This window comes from Eucalyptus grandis, chromosome 6 (genome assembly GCF_016545825.1).
Source record: "Eucalyptus grandis isolate ANBG69807.140 chromosome 6, ASM1654582v1, whole genome shotgun sequence".
Taxonomy (NCBI): domain Eukaryota; kingdom Viridiplantae; phylum Streptophyta; class Magnoliopsida; order Myrtales; family Myrtaceae; genus Eucalyptus; species Eucalyptus grandis.
This window is the reverse complement of record NC_052617.1, coordinates 36809059-36828161: the sequence shown is the minus strand read 5'-3', so window position 1 is coordinate 36828161 and position 19103 is coordinate 36809059. Positions and strand designations below refer to the sequence as shown.

The 19103-nt window shown below is 40.0% G+C and overlaps 1 protein-coding gene across 1 annotated transcript; it reads right to left on the bottom strand.

Moving 5' to 3' along the window:
- Positions 1–15389: 15389 nt before the first annotated feature.
- On the bottom strand, positions 15390–18459 carry LOC104451933 (receptor kinase-like protein Xa21). The gene is made up of 4 exons (XM_039314532.1): positions 17079–18459; positions 16658–16861; positions 15830–16393; positions 15390–15730 (listed from the first exon to the last, which is right to left on the bottom strand). Exons 1-4 carry the CDS (start codon positions 18457–18459, stop codon positions 15390–15392), a joined length of 2490 nt encoding a protein of 829 aa, XP_039170466.1.
- Positions 18460–19103: the final 644 nt, after the last annotated feature.

The following is a 19103-nucleotide window of genomic DNA, read 5'->3' as shown; positions in this document are numbered from 1 at the left end:
AGCAGAAGAATTAACAGTGTAATTCCCCAAAAAAGTCTCACGAAAAGAAAATCAAGTCAAAAGATCTATTCTAACCTCTCCCACTTAAATCTTCAACTGAGCTGGTGTTGATATTGTAAAACATGCTTTCAGATAAAAATTTAGGTCATCAAACATCTGGACCAATGTAGAGAGGAACGATACAAATAAGAGTAGCAAGCTGTTTGAAGTAACGGATTGAAGTAAACAAACTTCATAATTTAAACATATAAAGAAGCAACCGTTATGTGGACGTCCAGTCATGTCTAAAATAGAGAGTGGACTATAGTCTTCAGAATCCTACCTCAATTAACATACAAATTTCACAAATTAATGAAAGGCATGTGGTGCTAAACCACTTCATTAGCTGAGAGAGAGAGAGAGAGAGAGAGAGAGAGAGAGAGAGAGAGAGAGAGAGCAATATCCAAATAAAGATTTGAAAGACTGTACATTCCATGACTTCTTGCCAGCTGACCAGAAAATCAAAACGACCAGCAATTCCTCTTTAATTGTCATCTAGTTAATTGGCATTAGATTATCAACAGGCAGTAAGTTTCGAGCTACATATGCTTCACAGAAGAGCAGACTATCTCCACTATTAGTAACTGGAAATAAGGTTGGATAGGGTAACAAAAAAATTTGTTATGTATCAATTATAGAGTAATAGAATGATTTGATTCATTCAAAATATATTTAACTAATGGGCGTTAGATTAAATACCACCTAAAACAAAGCAATGGATTGTTTGAGAACAATTTACCAGATAAATAAATGAGAAGAGATACCTGTTTATAGTAAAATCCTTTCAGTAAGCATCCTCTTCTGCAGTGCCAAAATCCTGTAAGAGAAGTCAAATTGGACGACCATTCACAAAAGTAACTACCAAAAAATAGCAAGATTTTTGGGTGATAAATAGTTGAACAACAGCGCAATCACATCGGACGCACCAGTGCATGGAGAGAGGGGACAAAGCAATAAGTAAACAAAAATTTGCTCCAAGCATTGACAATCTAAGAGAAAATACTGTGCTAATGTCGCAAATGAATGGCCATGGACACAAAATGTAAAAGGCCTTGAGCTCATTGCATTTAGCTCTCATGATGATTCTTAGGCCCTCTTATCTATGATGATATACTCGACACTTATAAGAAAATAATGTTTGTTCAACAAGTCTCTCAATTAGCAGAAGAAAGAAAAATAGTTTAGAAGAAAGTCCCTGGGCCGAGACTGTTCAAGAAGAGACATGTCATTGTCAGAATTCAAGTCACTTTACTGTTGATTATGAGCTACATAATTGTCATTTGTACGCTTGCATTCCTTAAGTACGAGTACCACCACAGAGCATGCAAGCGGCTGCCCCATTGATACCACCTAACTAATTTGCTTGTCTTTCTTTCCCTAAAAAAAAAAGAACACGAAAGAGCTAAAAACTATTTTTGCTTTTTACTGGAAATGATACCGTCTAGTAAGCCCCACCTAAACAAGATAATAAGATACAAGTGGAAAGAAAACATATGATAGATCAATTAACAGTTGTACTAAGTTGCTGCAACTGGACCAGGTTAACCCGGTTCCTGGATCAGCCCACCCGGAAAACAGGGTCCAGGAACTGGTTCCCAAAATGCAAAATTGGTTTGAACCGGTACGGGAACCGGTTCGGAGGGATTATCCACCCATAAACCGGATCGACCGGACCTGTTTGGGAACCGGTTTGAGAACCAACCCAAAAAAACCAAAACCCTAGATTGTTTCTATATGCTCTCACACCCGTAAATTTCCCCGAGCTTGCGACCTCCGCCGATTCCCTACACCGCCGGTTCCCTGCAACACCGGCCTCCAAGCAGCAACGCCACACCACTCGCGCTACCGCCTCATCGGCGAGCCCGCACCTACCTCTCCGTCCGAGTGCCGACGCTCGCTCGTCCTCGCGTCTGCTGTCACTACACCATAGAAGAGCCCAACGCCAATAGATCTGAGCCGATCGCCACAACGCTCGCGCCTCCGATCTCCTTCGCCAATGCTCCCCGCAGCAACTCAACCCAGCACCGTTGCGCTGTGCCTCACCCACGAGCCCAACACCTCTGCTCGAGCCTCCACCCGCGACACTCCTGCTCCAACGCCCATCAGATCTGCCCCGAACCCACGAAGCCATCGCTATCCCATCTCGCCGGAACTCTCGCATACGAGCCCATGTCCCCTGCTGAAATAGCTAGTACGAGTACCTAGAGGGGGTGAATAGGTATATAAAAAAATTTCTCGAAGCTTGTACGATATTTAAACAATTAAAGAATTTGCAACAGTTAAAAATTCAATCGCAAGACGAGTAAGGAAAGAGAGAATTGAACACTCGGTTTATAGTGGTTCGGCTTGATTCAAGCCTACGTCCACTCTTACGCAGCCGACAGCCGATTGGCTGGATTCCACTATGATCAAAGAGTTGTTACGGTGTTGATCTTCCTTGATTTCTAGGTGTAGATGATCTACCACACTCGCTCAAGGCGTTACCAAGTACAAACACTCTCTGTGTACAATTTCGCTCGATCTCGACTAACAATCAAGGATCTTCGAGACTGGAATTTTTCTATCGATCACACACTTAAAACAACTAGAACATCTTCCTTTTATACTCCTTCATGCCATCATAGCCGTTGGCACTTACCAAAGGAATTCCTCCAATCTACCCGTTGGACGGAATCAATCAAGAAGATCATCCGAGCTATTTAAGGAATCGATGATAGCCCATCAATCTGTTCGCCCATACAATCGGGATCTCGGTTTCCAAGAATAGAATAATCCAAGATTATTTCGTCGACCATCGGATCTTCAATTGATCTTAGATAAGAATTAAAGAATCCGAAATGATTATCCAACCAAAGAATCTATTCCGGAGGATAGAATCAAATCCTCAACCATAAACCTCGACTTTGGATTTTCTTCAACACTTTGGATTAGAAAAGATCATCGGTGAGAATAATTTTGAGTCTTGAGTCTTGAGTCTTGAGTCTTGAGTCTTGAGATAACAAAGTCTTGAGACTATAAATTCTTGAGACTTTAACTATCGATATCCGGACTTAGGCGATAGAAATGTTTTGTCGACTTCAAAATATTCTCGGAAAGATTTCTCCAACAATCTCCCCCTTTTGATGGTGACAAAACTTTCTTGAAGATTTGAACAACTTTGACCTGCAAAAACATTTCTCAAGCAATATGGCTAACTCATAAAGATTAATAAACAACCGAGACTCTGCATCCACAGCAAATTGGTTAGTCTTTCATGAGTAATACCATGTAACAATACTTGATATAAATGCAACCGAGTCAAGCATCAAAATCCACAACCAATTCAGTCTAACACTCAAGTTCAAGTTCTCAAGTCATACTCAAAAATAAACATAAACACAAAAGTCACTTCAAATAAAGTTTTAAAATAATGTTTGTTCAAATTGGTTCTCCCCCTTTTTGTCATCATTAAAAAGAGGGTGAGAAAGGAGTCATGTCTCGCTTGGGAATGCGCACGATCTGGAAATCCCCAATTATTGGACTACTCCTTCGAGCTTCTTCGAATCTTCTCGAGATGAGCTACCTCTTCTCTCTTCGCATTGGCTTGAAGTTGCGGGCGAGGTCTTTGTATTTATCTTCCGAGGGCGAAGATGCTTGTCCAAAGATGCTTCAAAGCTTGGATTTCACAGTCAGAATATATATCTGGTTACGCATTTCCCGGAAGAATATTCATGATACTACGAAGATCTGCAGAATCATCCGTCGTACCGGCATTAGCTTTCTCGGATGGTGTGTGTGCGAGACGATGGCGCTTCGAACGGTCGCGGATTTGGAATCGTCGTATCATCTTCTTCGAGCAATTGAGAGACACAACGTCTTAAGGGTCTTCTGGAGATTGTCTTAGATCTTCAGCAGCATGAGGTGGAGACCTCTCTTGCTCGCTAACTCCCCCTGTCTCTAGGACATCGAAAGGGGAAGAGTGATGATCATGCTCTTGATTTCCCTTCTCTCAGTTGCTCAGTATTTCTTTTTCTTCTTCCTCAACTTCTTTCTCCTTCTCTCTCTGTTCTTCTTCTTCTCTGCTCTCTTTTGAAGTTCGTCGGATAAGACACGAGAACGTCTTGTTCTTGTCGATCTGGAATAGTGGATCTTCATCATCTTCATCCTCATCCTCATCCTCATCCTCCGGGATAAGAGTTCTTTTCCTCTTTTCGAAGAAGCACCAATGGCCTTCTTTCCTTTCCCTTTTAAAGCGGATTGGTGGAGATTTCACTTTGAATTTCTCCATTGCCTTAGAGAGTTCTTGCGGAGACGCATCTTCATTAACATTTTCAGCCCTACCACCATTTTATCACACGGTCGAACACAAAAAGTATGTGGCGTTCAATATTCGGATGTCGAAGATCTTGGTCACTGACAGGATAAGGCAATTGTCCTTTGTCTTTTGACACCTTTCTGTACATATGGAAAGAATAGTGTGCGGGAGAGAGAACTTCCGTCCCGAGTTGATCGCATACATCAACTTTGCTTCAAAAAGAGACACGAAGTCTTTGAAGTAGACTTAGGTCGAGACAATTGATCACAATCTTGTGAAGCACAATGTTGATGGCATTCATCCTGGAATAGATAATTTTCTTATCTACATCCCTATCTTTGACAAGATCCAGAGTAGTTCGAGCAGGTGAGACTTTGATTGGGAGATAGCGTCCCCGTTCAACTCCAACTATGTCCGCCAACATATTCACATCTACCACATAGACTTTGTCTCGAACATCGAATGAAATTCTATTCGCATCAAAAAGCTAAGATTTGAATAGAAATAAGCGGTCGGATGATCATACCCGTCGTAGAGTCGGAGCGAAAGTCTCAAGTTGAAGCAAATTCAACTTCTCTCTTAGGTTCAAGTTGATGGAATCCAGGAAGTCAAAATCGACACTTCTAGGGTTGATTACCCCTCTTTTCAACAGACTGTAATACACTTTTTCTTGATCCTTGGATTTAAACAAATCCATCCGATTTCCTTTCACCTTTGCCGCCACACCCATTTTAGGTTTAAATTCAAGGAACATTTTGTCATCATCGTTCCCCGTCAATCAGATTTTGTCTGGCATACGAGGATCTCTTGGAATGTTCGCAAGTGCTTCCTCTGCTTTTCCTTTCGGGCAATTCCCCATTCCTCCATTTTCTTCAGAAAAAGATACTCATTCCCATAATTTTTGTCCTTAAGGAAGTCATCTATATAGTTCAATGGAGTACTGTGCTTTTCAATGCACGATAAAGTATACAAAAAGGAGGGCTTTTGAACTCTTCTTTGGGTCGGCATCCTCGATTATCTCTTCTTCAGTTGTGACTTGCACTTTGTGGGGCGGAGATGCTGAATGACGTGGAGGAGAGCGAATCGGACTCATCGCCGACTTGGTAAGTCTTCTTCCTCGGTGAGATCGAAATGTGTCGGTCCCTTCTTCATTCTTTGTGGTCCCCTGTTTGCGATTCTTGATGATTTCCTCGAAGACGACATCTTTCTTTGTCTATTGAAGGATTCCTTCACTTGCTTTCCCAAGAAAAATGACCACTTTCTCGACGATGAACAAAGAGTAGAAACTTGATGTCGAGAGGAGAGTGCTTTTAGGGTTTTGAAAATTGGGGAAAGAAAAAAGCTGTATATATATAACTCAGTTTTTGAAAAAGGAAGTTCAATCGGTGCAAGGAAAGTGAACGATTACTTCTTTTCAAAATCGATAACTCGCCAAAATTATTAAGCAAAAGATCGTACCTTTTCGAGTTAATTATAACTAAATGATAATTAGTACCTTTTAGATGAAATACAACTTACGGTCTTTAGCCATGAATGTCTGAGTCTCAGGACTTAGAGTCTAAGAGATCAGAGTCTTAGAGTTGGTGAGTCTCTAGACTTTAACTTCTTCAAGCTTCAAAATGTTGAGTCTCGAGCGGATAAAGTCAAACTGATTCTTCTCCAAAGGCTTTGTGAATATGTCCGCTAGTTGACTTTTTGAATCAACAAATTGAATCGAGATTTCTCCATTTTGAATGTGATCTCTAATAAAGTGATGTCGAATCTCAATATGCTTTGCTCTTGAATGAAGGATTGGATTTTTGGTGAGATTTATCGCTTGCTTGGTGTTGTCACATCGATTTACGTGCATGAGTCTTCAATGCCAAAGTCTTGTAGCTGTTGTTTTATCCATAGAATTTGCGAACAGCAGCTTCCAAGAGCTACATACTCTTTGTCATTGAAAGAGCTACGGTGCTTTGCTTCCTCGAAAACCAAGACACCGTTCTGTTTCCAAGTAGTTGACAAGTTCCAGAAGTGCTCTTTCTATCGACTCTGCAACCGGCCAGATCTGCATCTGAGTATCCTAGAAGATTAAAGTCTCCCCTCTTTGGATACCAAAGACCGATGCTTGAAGATGAAGCAACGTATTTGATAATTCGTTTCACGGCAATGAGATGTGATTCTCTAGGATCTGATTGAAACCTAGCACGAGATACAAACACTAAACAAAATATCGGGTCTAGAAGCGGTAAGATAAAGAAGTGAACCGATCATGCTCTGTACATGCTTTTGATCTACTTTCTTCCCTTCTTCATCCTTGTCTATCTTCGAGAACATGACATTGGTATGTCGATCTTTTTGCATTTTTCCAATCCAAACCTTTTGACAAGATCATTCGCATATTTTTCTTGATGGATGAAAGTTCCTTCCTTCATTTGTTTCACTTGGAGTCCAAGAAAGAATGTTAACCCTCCCATCATACTCATTTCAAATTCATCCCGCATAGACTTAGAAAATTTCTTGCAAAGACTTTCATTAGAGGATCCAAAAATAATGTCATCAACATATATTTGAACAAGTAAAAAGTTTTTGTTTTCCTTTTTGATAAACAAAGTAGTATCTACTTTACCTTTGACAAAACCATTTTGTAATAAAAACTTACTTAGTCTGTCGTACCAAGCTCGAGGTGCTTGCTTTAGACCATACGAGCCTTTTTCGATCAAGACGGAGTCCGCTTCTTTGGGTCTTCAAATCCAGGCGGTTGTTCCACATAAACTTCCTCATGGATAAATCCATTTAGGAAAGCACTTTTGACGTCCATTTGGAATAACCTGAAATTTTGTAACAAGCAAACGCAAGTAATAGACGAATAGCTTCTAACCTTGCAACGGGTGCGTAAGTCTCGTCATAGTCTATTCCTTCTTCTTGCGTATACCCTTTGGCCACGAGTCTCGCTTTGTTTCGTCGACTTTTCCTTTTCGTTCATTTTGTTCTGAATACCCATTTGGTTCCAATAACGGTTTACCTTTTGGTTTAGATGTCAATTCCCGGACATCATTGATTTTGAACTGTCTTAGCTCTTCTTGCATAGCTTCGATCCAGCTTTCATCGGATAAAGCTTCTTCTATGCTTTTTGGTTCAATTTCGAGAGATGAGAGCCACAAGCACTAGATTCTTCATGCCTTTTGATCTGTGCGGATTCCTTCATTAAGTTCGCCAATAATAAGATCTTTGGGATGACTGGTTTGTGCTTCCGGTTACCGGAGTTGATGATCTCTTTCTTTATTTGATTCTCCATGAGCGTCTTGATGATGGACTTCCAGAATCTGAGATGCTTCTTGAGATGTAGACATTTGAAGATCTAGAGCGGATTCAGTCTCTTCGTACTGAGTCTGGCCGGATTCATCTTGCACCGAGTCTTGGAATTTGACATTCATTGATTCTTCCACGGATCGCTTTTTTTGTTGTAGACTCTGTAGGCTTTGCTTGATGTAGAATATCCAAGGAAGATGCCTTCATCGATCTTTCTTCAAACTTACCAACTCGATCATTTGCATTTTTCAAAATAATGCATTTGCAACCGAACACATGAAAGTATGAAACAATAGGCTTCTTACCTTTGAACAATTCATAGGGGTTTTGTCAAGAATAGGTCTTAGAAAGACTCTATTTATAATATAGCAGGGGCGATTGAAACTTGACTTCAGCCCAAAATCGTGAAGAAATTTTACTTTCAATTAAAAAGTGTTCTAGCCATTTCTTGAAGAGATCTATTCTTTCTTTCCACAACTCCATTTTGCTCTGAGTATACGGAGAGGAAAATATGTGATTAACACCGTTTATCACAGAATTTCGTAAAATCTTGATTTTCAAATTCACTTCCATGATCTGTTCTTATACTAGAAATAGCACATCCTTTTTCATTTTGAACCTTTTAGCAAACTTTTCAAAGTACGAAAAGGTTTCTGATTTATTTGCAAGAAAATATACCCAGGTAAAACGAGAGTAATCATCTACAATTACTAGACAATATTTCTTACCTCCAATGCTCTGGGTTCTTGTTGGTCCGAAGAGATCCATATGAAGCAACTGTATTACATGATTAGTAGATACATGATTTATTTGCTTAAATGAATTTCTTACCTGCTTTCCCAGAATGCATGGAGTGCATAAGTCAGACTTTTGGTATTGCAGTTTAGGTAGACCTCGAACAAGCTGTTTTGAAGAGATTTTGGCTAATTGCTTCTTGTTGATATGGCCAAGTTTTCTGTGCCATAGAATTGCTTCATCTTGAATTGAGATTAAGCATTGTTCTTCATTTGGCTTTACATCAAGGAGGTAGATGTTTCCATGCCTTCGACCCATGAAAGACTAAGTCGAATCTTTGCTAATTCTAGAACATATGCCTTCTTGAAAGAAGATCTTGTAACCAGTATCACACAATTGGCTAATGCTGAGTAGATTGTAGTTGAGTCCTTCCACTAGAGAGACATTGCTTATTGTGAGATTTCCAATTTTCGCAATTCGAATCCCACAATACTTCCTTTGCTATTTCCTCCGAATGAAACTTTTCCACCATTTACTTTAATAAGCTTTATGAAACATTTTGAGTCTCCTGTCATGTGTCTTGAGCATCCGCTTTTGTCAAGATACCACTTTACCTTCTTTTTGACAGACCCGCATTCAAAAAAGAGTCTCAAGCTTTCTTTGGTACCCAAATTTTCTTGGGTCCTTTCGTGTTAGTAGGATGAGCATTATTAGGCCATACTCTCTTAACAGCTTCCAAACCATAGGACACTCTTTTTCAAAATGATCCCGATTACACTTAGAACACCTTAAAGCATTTCGACCTACGGGCTTTACAAAAACTCTTTTGAAATGATTTTTATAAGCCTCTCTCGATGGTCTTTTCTTTATTCTTTCTTTTACTTTCGGAAAATCAATCAAAGGGATTGTTTCAACTGTCATACCTAGACCCGACTTATTAAAGTAAGGTCTTTGGATTGAAAGGACTTTTTCAAGTTTTTCGGACCCTATTGAAAATTTCTTTGAAATATTTGATAAATCAGTTTTTAAGAAAGCATTTTCTTTTGAAAGATTGTCTTTACTTTCTTTAAGAGTAGAAACATTCAAGTCTAAATTTTTTACCTTTTCTTCTAAAATGTTTTCCTTTTGTTTTAAAACTGAGTTTTCCTTTTTAAGTTCGGAAATCCTTTTAAGAGAAGTCTTAAGACTAAAACATAACTCATCAATATATTTAGAGACTTTGACAGGGGATTTTATAATCACTTACCTCAAATTCACTGCTGAGTCGATCCAGTCGAGTCGGATTGTGCCATTAGACACGAGTTGGCATATTCCTCATCACTCTCTTCACACTCAGACGCTCCGGTTTCGGCTTTAAGAGCTTTTCAAATTTCTCAGCTTTTCCTCTTTTCTTTTTCAGAAGAGGACGGTTGGATTACGATGTGTCCCTTCTTTTTACATTCGAAGCAAACTACTTCTTTGTTTGGTTCCTCATCATCAACATTTGAGAACTGTCTGTCTCTCGAGAACTTTGTTTCTTTGGGATGAACCTTCCCTTTTCTATTCAGTTTTACGAATCTTCTTATCATGAGGGCGAGCTCCTCATCATCCATATCATCTTCAGAATCTGCATCATCGAATCATCATTTGATTTTAGTGCAATAGATTTCTTACCTCTTGGATCTTCGTCTTCATTAATTCGTTCCACTTCGTAAGATGAAGAGTTCCAATCGGTTCGTCTACGAGATAATGGCATGATTCTTTGCGTCTCTTTATTGAAGTCTTTATATGATTCCAATCCTTGGAGAGTCCACGTAGAAGCTTGTTCACCTTCATGGGATCAGAAATTTTTTGTCCTTGGTTCTCAAGACCATTGACAATATCGTAAAACGACTAAACATGTCGATTATTGATTCTCCTGGTTTCATTTTGAAGGATTCATATTGACCAAGAAGAATGTTAATTCTGGTCTCCTTCACTCGATCCGTCCCTTCATAAGTGATATGTAACTGTCCCGGACTTCTTTTGCTTTTTGTGACACAAGAAGATATTCTGTTATATTCATTGGTGACAAAGCACAATATAAAGAATAAATTGCTTTAGCATCGAGTGCTTGTCTCTTGTTTATTTCTTCTTGAGACATTCCGCTGGTTTCAACGGTTTCTTTTCCTCTTTCGGTGATTGATGCAGCAGGCGGGAGTGATTCCTTTTTCCACTACGTCCCATTCCAAAGGATCCTTTGATCGTAGGAAAGCTTTCATCTTATTCTTCCGGATGTTGTAATCCTTTCCATCGAAGTAGGGAGGTCTGGTATTGCTTTGACCCTCCATCGGCCCGGTGCTAGCATACTAGCCATGGATCTTTTACTCTGAAGTAAAACACTTCAAACAAAGTAAGAACACGGGCTCTGATACCAATTGAAATAGCTAGTACGAGTACCTAGAGGGGGGGTGAATAGGTATATAAAAAAATTTCTCGAAGCTTGCACGATATTTAAACAATTAAAGAATTTGCAACAGTTAAAAATTCAATCGCAAGACTGAGTAAGGGAAAGAGAGAATTGAACACTCAGTTTATAATGGTTCGGCTTGATTCAAGCCTACGTCCACTCTTTTTTCAGACGACCCGATTGGCTGGATTCCACTATGATCAAAGAGTTGTTACGAGTGTTGATCTTCCTTGATTTCTAGGTGTAGATGATCTACCACACTCGCTCAAGGCGTTACCAAGTACAAACACTCTCGTGTACAATTTCGCTCGCCTCGACTAACAATCAAGGATCTTCGACTCTGGAATTTTTCTATCGATCACACACTTAAAACAACTAGAACATCTTCCTTTTATACTCCTTCATGCCATCATAGCCGTTGGCACTTACCAAAGGAATTCCTCCAATCTACCCGTTGGACGGAATCAATCAAGAAGATCATCCGAGCTATTTAAGGAATTCGATGATAGCCCATCAATCTGTTCGCCCATACAATCGGGATCTCGGTTTCCAAGAATAGAATAATCCAAGATTATTTCGTCGACCATCGGATCTTCAATTGATCTTAGATAAGAATTAAAGAATCCGAAATGATTATCCAACCAAAGAATCTATTCCGGAGGATAGAATCAAATCCTCAACCATAAACCTCGACTTTGGATTTTCTTCAACACTGGATTAGAAAGACGTCAAGTGAGAATAATTTTGAGTCTTGAGTCTTGAGTCTTGAGTCTTGAGATAACAAAGTCTTGAGACTATAAATTCTTGAGACTTTAACTATCGATATCCAGACTTAGACTGATAGAAATGTTTTGTCAGCTTCAAAATATTCTGGAAAGATTTCTCCAACACCTGCACCGTGCCACACCACCATGCTCGCCTTGCTCCACTCCTATAGCTAGATCCGACCACCACGACCTCCAATCAGTGACCTGACACCACAGATCCAGCGATCCGACGACCTGGCGTTGCCCTCTGCTCTGTTCATTTCTGCCAATGACTGACACCAGCAAACCCTAATTTGTTCCATCCGAGCGCTAACACTGCTTCCGCTCGCCCACCGTCGCCTTCCTCCCACGACACCTGCAGCCCGTGAGATCCCGACGTCGCCACTCCGCCTCACCCTGCTTCGCGCCCCCAGAAATCGGAATGCCGCCTCTGTCAACCCGGTTCCTAGCTGCTCGCCAGCCTTGCAAAACAAGTTCCAATATAAACAGGGTTAACCCTGTACCCGGACCGGAAAAACAGGGTGGGTCGGGAACAGAGTCCAATGCAAACAAAGTCGGGAACAAGGTCCAGAAAAAGAGAACCGGTTATAACAAGGTCGGGTACAGGGTCTAGGTCTAGACCCTACCCACCCTAGACCCGATCACCCCTAAGCTGTACTGCATACCATCTGCGTGGGAATGCGGCTATTGTCACTGTACTTTTCAGACCTTGAGTTCACAAAATCTATTCATATATCATGGAGACGCATCCTCGCTGTTTCCAAATGTTTTGACCGGTCTGGGTTGCTGCAAAACTAATTTTATGTAAAAATGTCTTCAAATACCCAATCAGAATGGAGACAGCATCTGCCACAATAACGTACCACAACCTAATTCAAAGAAAATATGGGCAAATATTCATGCAATAAGAAGTTCCAAATTCAACTATGCCAACAAGACCATATTTCACGACTAACATACAAAAACAAGTTAAGAGAGAATTGCAGGAGACGAAAAAGAAAAGCCCTTCTACAGAGCTCATGAAGACAATAGACCTACCAGATAATAAGACCCAGGAAAGAAATATCAAGGGGCAAAAGATGGAGCAGAAAAGGGGTATTCTCAAAAGCACGTACTTACCCTGCACACACTCCTTATTCCACTTAAAGTGAACCATTTGTTCTTCACTTAATCATATTTCGAAGCCCTTGGAGTAATAAACGTAAGAGGGCCAATTAATCTCAATATGGAAAAGATTTGCAAAAGTCGATTCCCTCCGGGTGGCTTTATCTCTTGGGAGGCTGCTTTACTAATCATGAGGTAATGAACTTCTGACGATAGTCTTTCTTGGGAGGGATATAGAGATTGTAAAATATGGACGGGATATGCAATTGGAACCCTTCTTTAACTTATTTGATTTACTTCATAGTTTTTGGGTTGTGCTTTGAGGTCAGTGAAAAGCAGTGTGACCACAGGGATAGAAATGGATTGTTTCTAGTGAAACTTTCTAAAAGCTACAAGGGTCTGGCACAACCCAAACCACATGCATGCCAACCCTAACACATGGATCACTTCAATTTTTGTTAAGTAAAAGAAACAGTTAATCATGAAGAATCAAGAGTCTTGCATCTTCAAAACAGCAATCTCTATGCCTTAAAAACACTCTTTTAATCCTCTTCCATCGCACTTAGCTAGCATCGATTGATCCCGAGGTCTTAGTTATTTGTCTAGGTACTGTGGACCTATTCCTCTTTATATTATACTCTAGTGAACGCTCCTTTCCGGTCTTTTTTTTTTTTTTTTTTCAGTGACGAGGAAATCACAATTCAAGAAATGGAGTGCACATTAAACAAATAACCACCGCTCACATTATAAACTTCCGGTGCAGAATAAACAAATGACCAACACTCACACATAAACTTCAAGTCAAATCATACATTCACACATTAAAATATGGAAAGCCAATATTTGAAGGCAAAAGGCAAGTACAAAACTCAATGCACCTTGGGATAACAGCTAGACCTCGTGCCTCTTCCCCTGTTGATGCCAAATATTGGGTAACCCTATCCACGAATGTACTACCCAACATGTCATCAAGTGCAATATCAATATTATAACACTCTTTCCCTAGAAGCTGTAAAGATGAGATAACGGGAGCTTGTTCAGCAACTTCTTCAAAGAATAGGTTTAACACAATAAATCCACCATTGTTCACAATGTCATTCACAACGGTTCAATTATAATAATCGTATCGTTTCTCTTCAAAACTTTCCAGCTTGAATGTGATAAACGATTCTGGGTAGGGAGATCGAAATGCTTTTACACGATTGGTACTGCAAAAGAACTTAAAGGCACATCGAAGCGAACCCAGCAACCAGCCACCCGCAGCTGGGTAGGGAGATCGAAATGGCGAACGTTGGCGAGAAGCCTCTCAGAGATCATCTTCTCCTTCTCTGTCAAATCGATCTTTTCCTTCACTCGCACCACCGGCGAACTCGTCAACATCGATTTACAACTCGAGAGCCCTGCCGTTTTAGTCAGGTCTCACGCCTTAAGAGGACTCCAAACGCTTCCTAAAGCAAGAGAATTGCAACTACGGACGATGCTTCTAAGAAAAAGACCGGAACTGTTGCCGTTCAATAAGGACGCTCTCATTTTCCCCCCTTGCTCATGCTGGAAAAGTCCTTGCTTCAATTCACTCAGTTTTTCCCTTCCGTTGGGGAGGAGAATTCGGCAATCAGATGGTTAGACGGCGACGAGCGGAGGCGACATGGCGACGACAGGTTGAGCAGAAGCGCAACGGCGAGGGCGGAAGAGACAGACGCACCCAGATATGAAGAGAAACTGAAAAGCTCTTCTAGACGGTGGTGCGTGACAAGGAAGTGATAATAAAATTTAGGGTTAAATACCACGAAAAATTTCAAAGTGCATTTACAATAAATTTCCAAAAATATTAAATTAATATATTTATGACAATTTTATCTTCAATTAATTTCAATTAAATTAAATTAATATCACCAAAATTTACAAATCGATACGCATTTGATAAATAAAAAGTAAAACCCCAAATTAATACAAGTATCTATTGTCACATATTATTTAAATAAATAATTTGACTCGGATACTAACGGAGAATAAATTCATTATAAGTGTATAATTTAGGGTTCTTAGTGATCAAAAATTGATTTGAATAAATTTATCACAAGTAAATCAATTTGAGATTTTTCATGATATTAAATTAATTAATAATCTCATTTGTAGTTCTTCAACTTATTTAAATTATACAATTGAATTCTCAGATTTTTAACATCTAAGTGCGTGAACTAAGATTTTATATGGTTAAAATGACCATCTTCCCATACCCCCCCCAAAAAAAAAAGAGGCCGCCCCCTAAAATCAACCTTGGTGAAATTTAATAATCATATTGACTTTACTTTTACTTCTCCTATTAATCCGCAATATCAATTATCATTTAAAAATTAATTGGCATTGACATAATTTATTACCGTTTATAAGATACACCTCTACTCTATATTCTTCTAATTTATCTATATATAAATATATAGATTAAAATTATGCATCTAAAGAAAAATATTAGAGATGGACTTTCAGAGGAAAAATCAGAAACGGAAGATTCGCATAAAAAAAAAAAATAGTGAGATCGTAAAGAGTGGAGGGAAATAGAGATGGAGATAGATTACATACATTTAACTAGTATATGAGTTTGGCTTTAGGCCTAGTGGAAAAGAGTTAAAAACCAAGACAAAGAATAGAACCATCCGAATTTTTCTTGTTCAAAAAGCAAAATTAATCCTAAGACAAAGTCTAGTGCAGGTGTCTAGGAGCTTAACTTGCTTCATCCATACCTAGCCTGGATCTTACGCAGTTCTTTGAGGGCATCAGTCACGTCCATCCGATCCCGTGGCGACTCCATCGAACATGCAACTCCAATCCTGAGGACGGAGGTGACACAGTCTCTCAACCTCCCAATATCATTCTCACTTTCTCCATTAAAAATGGCCGAGTCCACAATCTCCATCACTCGATTTGGCAAAGCCACCTTGACAAAGTTGTGGAGATTTAAATGGTCCTTGAAAGCCTCTTCCGTGGGTCTCCTCCCAGTTAACATTTCCAATAAAACAATACCGTAGCTGTACATATCACCTTGTGTGGATACTGTGTCCCCCATGCCATACTCTAAAATAGTGTACACAAGCAATATACGATGAAGATAAATATCTCATCTAAAGGCCAACACAAATAAACTTAGATTAATTAATGAGAAAATTTTCTTACCGGGAGGGACATAACCTATTGAACCCCTCACTGCCACTGAGCTGCTGTGGTTGTCAATGTCCATGGCCTCTGTTGTCGCGGAAAAGCAAATCGTCGCCATCCCAAAATCCCCAACTCGTCCCACCATCTCGTTGTCCAGGAGGATGTTACTTAGCTTTAGATCTCCATGTACAATCTTTGGGCTGCAATTCTTGTGAAGATATTCGATTGCGAAAGCTATGTCAATGGCAATGTCTAACCTCCGGATTAGTCCCAAGTGTCCCGGCTTTCCATGTCCATGTTCATGCACAACATCCTCTTCGTTTCCTTGGTGTATCCAATTTTCTAAGCTCCCATTACCCATGTATTCATACAATAGAGCTTTGAAATCGTTGCCATGATAATCTACACTTGAGCACACATCCAATATCTTCACGAGATTTCGATGTCTTATGGCCCCTAAGGTTCGACATTCCGAGATGAAGCTTTTTGAAGCACCTCTATGGCCCAAGTTGAGCACTTTAATTGCCACCCAGCCGCCTTCCTGTGTGGTTGCTTTATAGACGGTACCATATCTCCCTTTACCTATCACATTAATCTCAGAGAATCCATCTGAGGCTTTAAAGAGCTCCTCATAAGAGACCATCGAAAATTTGTGTTCAAATGGCAATTCAGTTGAAGATGTAATCTTTTTCGACTTCTTTCTCTGGTACCAAAAAATAAATAGGCAAAGACACAAAATGAAAGATGACAAGACAGCCGCCACTGTGGCAATTACTCTAACTTTTTTTGTTCGTATTGGTTTAGAGGTATTCGATTTGCAAGAAGGAAGGTTTAGTTCTGCAATACCTCCACAAAGATTCCTATTCTCATAGACGAACACTGCACTAACATTGAGAAATACTGCTTGCTTCGGAACTTCTCCTTCAAGCTTGTTTGAAGATAGATTCAAGTACTTTAAATCCATAAGTTGAGTGAGAAAGCTCGGGATTTCACCAAATAAGTCATTATGGGAAACATCCAACTCTTGTAAGCCTCGTAATGTGCCTAAAGCTGGAGGTATTTCACCATAAAAGGAATTGACTGCTAAGTTGAGTCGGCCCAATAGCAAGCACTTGCTGATGGAGCTAGGAATTGGTCCCGTCAGCTTATTGTAAGACAGATCTAGTTCCACGAGATTGGTCAAGGACCCAACTTGAGACGGAAGAGATCCACTCAATTGGTTATGTGCCAAGTTGAAGATAATCGAAATGGTGGAAAGACTAAGAACCTCCCTCGGGATTGGACCACTCAAGATTATTGTTTGAAAGCTCAAGCTCGATTAGCTGCCTGCAGTTACCAAGGCTTTGCGGTATTTCCCCGTAGAAGTTGTTGAACGGTAGGTAAAGGAGACTCAATAACGTCAAATTGCCGATCAATGACGGGATCTCTCCTGTTAGCATGTTAATGCTTAAGTACAAATTGCGCAAGTTATAGAGTGCTCCAATACAAGAAGGAACATGGCCGCTAAGCGAATTGTTTGACAAGTCAAGATAAGACAGGTTGAAGAGATTGCCAATACTTGGAGGAATGGTTCCATACATTGTGTTGGATGACATAGCAATTAGTCTAACACTGTTGGAAAGATTGCCGATGGAATCTGGCAAGAGACCCTCAAGAAAATTATGATCTACCCCAATAATTTCCAGCATTGAACAATTAGTCAATGAGGTAATAAAACTAAAGTCATCTCGCAACTGGTTAGACATAAGAAACATTTCTTCAAGAGCTTTTAGCCTTCCAAGATTTGTAGGCATCGGTCCATGAAAATTGTTATGGTCAAAGGAGATGTACTGAAGGTTGGAGGCGTTCGATAAGGACGGAGGTATAACGCCAGTAAACAAATTTCTAGAAAAATCAAGATAATCGAGAGAAGGAAGAGTAGCACCGATATTAGGAGGAATGCTCCCTCTCAATTGATTGTCACCGGCACTAAAATAGATAATGCTGGACATGTTGAAGATTGCTGGTGGGATCTTGCCAGTGAGTTGGTTAAATGCCAATTGAACATTCCTCAAACCACGAAGCTTGGACAATGTCTCGGGAATCTCTCCTTGCAACCCATTACGTCCGACGGAAAGAGAGAAAAGTTGGGAGAGATTTCCAATAGAACAAGGAATAGATCCTGTAAGACTATTTTTAGCCAAAAATAAAGCTCGAAGCTTTGACAAAGAGCCAAGCTCATGAGGAATTTTGCCCACAAGTTGGTTATCAATGAGATTCAAAACCTCAAGGTTTGAGCACTGAGAAAGATTTGTGGGCATTTGTCCACTGAAAGAGTTGTTACTAAGAACGAGATGGCGCAGGCGAAACAAGTGGCCAATGCTTTGTGGAATTTTGCCACGAAAGCTGTTGTTCTGTAGAACAAGGCTTCTAAGGAAAGAGAGGTTTCCGACATGAGGCGATAGAAGACCGCCCAAGCCTTTCGACATCAAGTTGAGGGACACGACCCTTTCGGGATGTCGTCCACCACATACAATACCTGGCCACTCACAATGATGAGAAGAGTCATTCCATGAGCTCAGGATTCCAAGCGAATCCTTATCCACACTGTCTTTGAAGTAGATTAAAGCGAGCTGATCAGTCTGGTTGGTTTGCATTGCTAAACTCATCCATAGTATGAGTTGGGCATGGAAAAATAGGAATATAATCGCCATATGCTTTTTCATTGTGAGTGGTTTCTGTGTTCTAAGATGCTGCAAGTGAAGTTTCTTCCAGATTGAACTAAATAAGAAATGATGACTTTGAAAAGCATATGCTTTTCCATTGATCAAGACACCTTCTCACACGGCGAAACCCCACCCATTTGGAAAAATATGCAAGTTTAACCAAGACTAAGACCTAGACTGAGAGTTGGACTTTAAAAGTAATGCAGATTGGCCGAACCAAAGAAAGGGGCATACACATGCTTGTCTAATTTTATATTTGCAACAATTGGAAAGCCACATGTGCCGCAAAGAAAGGAAATCAAGAACAGACGAGGTCCTTGATTTGCGGCCGTTTCAAAGAGAGCTGCTATTTGGTCACAGCAAAGCATCTAATTTGTGCTGTGAGTTTTTTACATCCAAAATGAGGTTGTTTATATATTAATACCTTAGGTTTGGGTTTAATTTAGGCATGGGAAACACTCGACCATGTTGAGCGATTGTAACTCTGATTATCTAATTATAGTAAATTTTTGCTGTCAGCACTCCTCGTGGATGTTACGTAAATCTTTGGCTCTTATTGTTCCTCATTTATTTCTTCGGTGATTTCA